Raw genomic sequence first — 7575 nt, 5'->3', positions numbered from 1 at the left:
ACGATTAAATTTAACGATGTTAGTGATTTGGATGTAATTGGCAATAATTGAGAAACGTAGAGAGTCCATACGCAAAATATAAACTTTTTGAACTAAATTCGCATTATTTGGCAAACCCAAGGACGAAAATGGCACTTTATTAAATATGAACACGAAGGAACTTGTATTTTGGGCCTTGACATTAGAAAAACTGAAAACGTAAGTGAGCCTGTTTCAGTTGCTGAGCCCAAATTTCAATCCTCAACAAATTCACACATTTTGTAAGAAAGGTTATTTTCGTTTATTTTCGAATTATCACCGTTCAATCTTAGCTCATTTATTTTCTAATTAAATACTGGAAGTGAGTAAACCGGATCGAATAATGGGTTATAAAACATATAGTAATAAAGAATAGAGATGTTGCTTTTAGAGAGACACTCGGCTCAAAAACCATAAGCATGAGACCAAATAAAAGAACATCAAATTCAATACTAAACCTTTAGACCATAAAGGAAAAACATATACCTATAGTAAATAAATAAATAAATAAATAGGTAATAGTAAAATAATTAAAGTAGTCGTAATAAAAATAGTGAAATTAGCAATGAATACAAAATATATATGTTATAAAATACTAATTTGAGATAGGATATTATAGTAATTAATGAAAATTTGAAATACCAAAAATTTTAGGAATACAATGTTTATTAATCTCTTCTAACATTTTAATAAAATATATAACTAAACTACCTTTAGAGCCCGTGTAACACACGAGTTGATCCAAATAATAAAGTTATAAATAAAACAATTAAGTACATATCGTATATCGAAAAATGATTACATCTATGCTTATATCTATACTATGTGTATATAAATTGATTTTATTTATATCATAAAATGATTTTTTTTTTTCAAAAAAATGAACTCTAAGTATAAAATGAAAACCCACTTGAGTTGTGAAAACTCTAAAAACCCATTCTCAACCACATGTTTTTAATTAATGTTTAAATCTTGTGGTCCATAATTAAAGTGAATAAAAATGTAAATATAAATATAACTTTTTCTCTCTCCTGAAAACATATACAAAAATTAGTAAAAAGATGTTAAAAAATAGCAAAACAATTTTTTTTTGATGTTTCAATGTTTTGTATTAAATGTTACAACATATATTACATGTAACAAAAAAAAGAAAGATGTTACATAGGGTTTTCACGGGTTTTCACAACTCAAGTGAGTTTTCATTTTAACCCTACCCTATATATATATATATATATATATATAATTAAAAGAATTTTGGTATGAACCAATTTCAAAAAAGAATTTTCATATAATAATAGTTCTGAGCTACACAATGAAAATGATTTTTATAATTTTGAGGTTGCTTCTCGACTTTGCCATAATGATAACAAATAATAATAACACGTTAACCTGTTCAATTTTGTTAATGTTTTGCTTCACTTGAGCATAATTTTGTATCACATGTTTCACACATTACATTTTAATCACCATTAAAGAATAAGTCAATGCTGACACAAAATTTTCAAATTTGATCAAAGTTAAAAGCATTGATAGGCCTGGAGGTAGCATGTCGAAAGTGTTCGCCGTATTTTCTTAAATTTTAATAATTGTGAGAAAAATAGTCAATTAGCCAAATCCCGAATCTTTTCATTATTTCCAAAAATGTTATTGAAAATAAATTTGAAACCTAAATCACGTTTAAAATTCTAACTTTCATTTTTTTTGGACATTTTTCAAGTCAAAACTTTGAACCCGTAACAAATTTGATGATAATTTACTTGCATTCCCAAACTTTTAAAAATACTCATATTACCCCTTTTTGACCCGTAACAAATTTTGAGCCAAATGTAATTAACTTGTACCACACAATCTATTTACCAACTTTTGACCCGTAACAATTTAATTTTGAGTCACACAAAAAACTTGAAACAATCATTGATAAAAAATAACCGAGAATTTGACTATGATAAACTTTATTATATATGAAAGTGAATGGTATATATTATTACATTTTAACATATATATAGTTTCGTAAATTAATTGAAAAAAATAAATGGATAGATTTAAAACATATATTTATTATTTATAAGAATATTTATTTTTATAAAAATGTATAGTATATATAATAAAATAGAGTTTAAAGGAAAGTGAATAATTTAATCATGTTATAGATATAATATAAATAAAGTGTAAAAGAAAAGTAAATAATTATTGATATATGACATAATTATTAGTTTGGAGGAAAAAAATTATGGGATTTAACCACAAACTGACACGTGTCCACAATTATTTTACTTTATTAGAATAGATAGATAGATTTGTTTATTTATTGAACTATAAATCGTGTGCGGGATGTGTAAATCATGCGTATGTATATTTCATACATATGTAAAAATTTAGACTAATAGTTTTTTTTTTTAATTTACATAACATAGATATTTGTATAAAATAAAAAAAAGTTTTTAAAAATATTGACAATTGATAGAAATAACTAAAACGATTTGTGTTTGCTATTTTCGTTGTTGTAATTGTTTATTCTCTTGGAGCACACCCCTTCGACTCTTCCCTTGCCATTATCAGGCTTAAAGTTCTCGAAATAATTTACTCTTGGGTTGTGATTTGTCATTTGAAGCCACCAATAGTGCACCAAATTCGCTGTGATGTGGTGAGGCATCATCGTCAAATCATAAACCTGTAATTTGAATGTTTGTTATCTATTCAATGGTAGAGTGTTAATATGGTACTTACACTCTCTTTTTACAACAAAAGAAAAAAAAAAGAAACATAATATCATGAAACATCTTCAACAAACATGTATATAAGTATAATCAACTAATTAAGTACCCGATTATATACCAAACCTAAGTTTTGGCAGTATCATGTTTTGATATAACAATTGTAAGATGACCCCTCTCAAACTTCTCTTAACTCTTTTTACATATGACTATTTCCAGTATAATATTTATATTTTTTTTACGGTATTATACAATATGCGTGCCTAGTCAAAAAATTTCATTCTAAAACCATCCACAATGCTACACCCGATCTTCTAACATACATGCCATGATTGTTACATCAATTTTTCACCCAATTTCCCCACAATCACATTTTACAGCCGATGCTCTCATACTTGTTCTTCCAGTCTTCATCAAAAAACCGATTTACAAATTTTATAAAAATTAATTTAAATACAAGTATACAACATGTTGTTGCCCTTCCCTATGTGCCGATGCCTGACTGCGATGACTACAACACTATACCTTTAGCGTGCGATCTCCACCTCAGCTTTGGGCGCTTATAATGCAAATATTATTAATATCTCGAAAAACAAATAAATACTTTTATGCGAAGAAATTAATATCAAGTTTATTACACAAATGGTCCCTATGATTTGAACAAACTACATGTTTGAGTACCAAGTAAACAAAGTAACAAGTTCGGATTTTGCGCTTTCAATTTTGTAACGAGGTTGGCTACCAAAGCTAGCTTGTGTTAACTTCTTTTCTCGGGGAGGTGCGACAGTATAAGGCTCGTTATTTCGAAGGCCCAATAAAGTTTTATATATGTATTATGTATGTTAAAGTGTCTTGTTCCTCAATGTTTTATTAGAGGGTATTTGTACAAATACAACACTTCAAGCATTAAGCTAAAAACTTTGTGTTGTGCTCATATAGTGTGGAATCTATTTCTTATAATTTGTGAGTTCACAAAATTAATAGTTTTTTTTCTCTTTTAATTCAGTTGAACACAAATATTTAGGAAATTGGCTATCAATTATAATGAGAACTATGGATGTTAGTTTCCGACGAGACAAAAATATAACACGAAAATGGTAGGTTTCGTTTTAGTTTAAACGTGTTAAGTAGAACCCGCGAACACATTTATCTAAATGGTCGTGATCTTGTCAACCCGACAGGGTCAGGGGTTGACCAGTGTGTTTACTCGATAACTTATTTTGGGTATTTTTTAGTCAGAATTTAAATGTTTGAAAACAATTTGGCATGTTAATCTCAATTTAAAAGATATATGGTTTAAGGGTCCTAGAGATGACATTCTTCTTGTAGAACATAGTAAATTGTTATTTTAAACCTTATGATTTAGCTTGTATAACTCATTCAGTCTAAAATAGAATTTTTGAACAAATGAATGCATAGCGTTTAATTTTGTTAGCTCGTTTGGGACTAATCCAATAACAATACAAACTGATGTCCGTTTCATAACCAAACTAAATAGTTTTAAGGTTATTCTTCAAAAGTTTTGTCTTGGAGATTACACAACGAAATACTAGGAATCCGGTATTCTAGAATCAATAACAAACCCTCCATAAATTAGGGGTGAACAACTTAACCGTTATAACCGTTAAACCGAACCATAACCGAACCAATTTTAACCGATAACCGACATAATCGGTGGACAGGTTTAATGAATTTTAAAAAACCGCCAAATACGGGTCGATTTTGGTTAAAGATAATTTCAAAACCGCTATAACCGAACCGACCCATTTATTTTACCAAAATAAGTTTGGGATTAACTTTCACCAAACATGTTGGATTATATTATTTTGATGTTTTTTGTTCAACGTTGTTATCAAATTAAGTTGAATTTCATTGTTGAATTATATAATGTCATTCTTTTTTTTGAATATTTGGTATTAATATTAGAGATTATATACGTTGTTAGATTATGTCATGTCGTTTTTTTTGTAATAATTGGTACCAAAATTTTAGTCCCAATTAATTGTTTTGGTTACAGTTAACCGACCCATAACCGACTCACTATAACCTACAAAACCGATTCACCAAAACCGTCGTAATGGGTCGGTTATGGTTATGGATTTGGCTCAAAACCGCCCCAAAGCGCCCCATACATACCCCTACCATAAATATCAGTTAACAATTCAGTTATTGTTGAATAGATGTGATTTTCATACACCACCTTCATGGTGACTGCATATGCTATACGACTTATATAGGGTTATATGAGCGCATAACTAACAAGTGTACGGAGAAGAACAAAAAACAGTTTTTTGTGGCGTATACGGTATAGCCCTATACAAGCTATATAGATTGGTCTTTAATAGCTCAGGGCTTATACGACTCGTGTAGGTATATACGAGCTGGAGAAGTGGTTTGAGCAAAATATAATGACATGTGAAGGACAAGTTTAGGGACAACTTAACGGCCTCATACCACCGTCGTCCCGGCAACTTTCCCAATCCTCCATCGCACCTTTAAAATATTAACCCACTTTAATCCACACGTTATAAACCAAAAACACTGATACACTGTTCAGTTATAATCAATCCTCAAACCCGTAATGTAAATTTCCTCCAATCCCATCATTCAATCGTCAATTTCTTCGTGGGTCCAATTTAAACGGTGTTCGATCACCGATGAATCTTTGAACCGGAATAAACCCAGTAGAACTATGAGCAATAGAAGCCGGCCCACGGTGCACCCATTTGATATCGATGTACCCGAATTGAGAGTAGCAGGTGCTGCTGATAATGGGTTTCCACCGGATGATACTGTAAGGATGAAGGATGTTCAAGGGATGCCTGGAACACTGGCCGGTCTGGCGTTAAGAGTGTTTCAGTTCGGATTCGCTGCCGTTGCGGTTGTCGTCATGGCTGCCACCAGTGACTTCCCCTCCGTCACCGCCTTCCGGTAACTTTTAATCCATCAAACCCTTGAAATTTAGAGTTTTGATTAAAAGTCATTTAGGCATATTGTCGAACACTTGGTGTGCGGTAGTTGTTAAACACTTTGAAATTTAGAGTTTTGATCGAAACTTATTCATTCATGTATTTTATTAAACACTTCTTGTGTAGTAATTGTTAAACCCTTGAAATTAAGAGTTTTTAATGAGTTTTGATCAAAACTTTTTTAGGCATTTTATCGAACACTTGATGTGCGATAAATGTGAGACCCTTGAAATTAGGAGTTTTGATCAAAACTCATTCATGCATTTTATTGAAATTAGGCAAATTTACTTGTTTTGTTGTTGTACTAGGTACCTTGTTGCAGCTCTAAGCTTGCAATGCGTGTGGAGTTTGTCACTTGCTGTCGTTGATCTTTATGCTCTTCTGGTGAAGCGCAGTTTAGGAAATTCAAGAGTTCTTGGTTTCTTCACCATTGGAGACGCGGTAAAGATGCTTACTTGGCACTTTCATTGCCACTAAATCGATTTCTTATGTTCCTCAAAAGATTGTTTGACTGATTTTGATCGCGGGTTTGACTTTTCTTGAAATGCAGATCACTTCAACACTTACATTTGCTGCGGCATGTGCATCAGCGGGTATCACAGTTCTTATCGGTAGTGATTTCAATAACTGTGGACAAAACCATTGTGCCAAATTCGAGACCTCTACTGCTATGGCTTTTATTAGCTGGTTTTTGGTTTCACCTTCGTTTTTCTTGTGTTTTTGGTCTTTGGCGTCAAGAGGATGATGCCAAAGATATTAACTGATCAGATTTTTGCTGGTGTATAAAATCTGATAAGTTAATATTTAGACGTGTGACATTGTGGAGTGTAATCTTCTTGATTTTGTTACATGCTTTTGTACTCTTGATTTCATATTGTAAATTCAACTGAAATTGAAAAACTAAATCTTGGTTTGGTTTTTGTCTTCTCTAAATGTGAAAACGATTAGCCACGGATTAGGAAAGTTTGGAAGTGCGCTCTATAATTAATTATCTAATTTACTGGTAAAATAATTTGGTTCTGTTCGCTGATTATTTAAAAGTTAAATAATTAGTATTGTACTGATGACAACAAAATCCCTTTAATCCCATTTCACAATACTCCGTCTATTAAGCATTCTTTTTGCATTTGTTATTCGAAGAGGACAGCAGCATTAAGCATAGCTTGTTGCTTTTGCCTTTTCTATTACTACTTTTTAATGAAATAAGAAGAATTTTTTATATATTATTTACACTTTCTGTACCTTCAAACACCGTATACACACTCTTGTTATATCTAGTTGCCTATTCCTTTTTCCTAAGACCGCCCGTAGTCGCAGAGTTATGGTGGCGTTTTGAAGCCAAAATGCTGAGGAACACCCCCCCCCCCCTCGGGCATTTTGGGGTAATTTTTTGGTACCGGCGTTTTGTACATAGCGTCGGTGTGGCACGAGTTTTGAGGGTCTTGTGAGAGAGAGGTAGAGAGAGGGGGGGGGGGGAGATGTTTTGGGGACATTTTCCCATTACACTCACTTTTTGCAAAATGCCTAAAAGTTAACTAGGCATGGAAAAAATGTCCGGGTGTACCTAGTTTTGACTATGCATGGCCTAATTGTGAGAATGTGATGTGACAGAATGTCCGGGTGTACATAGTTTTGACTATGCATGGTCTAATTGTGAGAATGTGAAAATTTTACTGGACTCATTAATACCTCACTAGCTAATGAGATGAGTATAACATAACTTCTAACTAAGAGATGACATTTAAAAGGTTAAAGCACATAAAACCAGTGAAATATGAACTTGAACTTCGAATCTCGCTAGTTTTTTAAGAGAAAACTCGGTGCATAAAGCCTCTATGTGCGGGTTTTAAAACCGTTGAGTTTAATCACAACGA

The 7575-nt window shown here is 32.0% G+C and overlaps 1 protein-coding gene across 1 annotated transcript; it reads left to right on the top strand.

Moving 5' to 3' along the window:
• Positions 1-5393: 5393 nt before the first annotated feature.
• Positions 5394-6546, top strand: LOC143618360 (CASP-like protein 5A2). The gene is made up of 3 exons (XM_077090609.1): positions 5394-5663; positions 6010-6142; positions 6252-6546. The coding sequence occupies exons 1-3, from the start codon at positions 5425-5427 to the stop codon at positions 6444-6446; spliced, it is 567 nt and encodes a 188-aa protein (XP_076946724.1). The 5' UTR covers positions 5394-5424; the 3' UTR covers positions 6447-6546.
• Positions 6547-7575: the final 1029 nt, after the last annotated feature.

The sequence above is a fragment of the Bidens hawaiensis genome, unplaced genomic scaffold (genome assembly GCF_021521415.1).
Source record: "Bidens hawaiensis isolate Kalapana, Puna unplaced genomic scaffold, B.hawaiensis_p1.1 tig00070547_1, whole genome shotgun sequence".
In the NCBI taxonomy this organism is placed as follows: Eukaryota; Viridiplantae; Streptophyta; class Magnoliopsida; order Asterales; family Asteraceae; genus Bidens; species Bidens hawaiensis.
This window is presented reverse-complemented; position numbering and strand designations above follow the sequence as displayed.

Coding starts and splice junctions, on each gene's coding strand:
- LOC143618360 (XM_077090609.1), top strand. CDS start 5,425: ATGAGCAATAGAAGCCGGCCCACGGTGCACCCATTTGATATCGATGTA. Junction 5,664..6,009: donor CCCTCCGTCACCGCCTTCCG/GTAACTTTTAAT, acceptor TTGTTGTACTAG/GTACCTTGTTGCAGCTCTAA. Junction 6,143..6,251: donor TCTTCACCATTGGAGACGCG/GTAAAGATGCTT, acceptor CTTGAAATGCAG/ATCACTTCAACACTTACATT.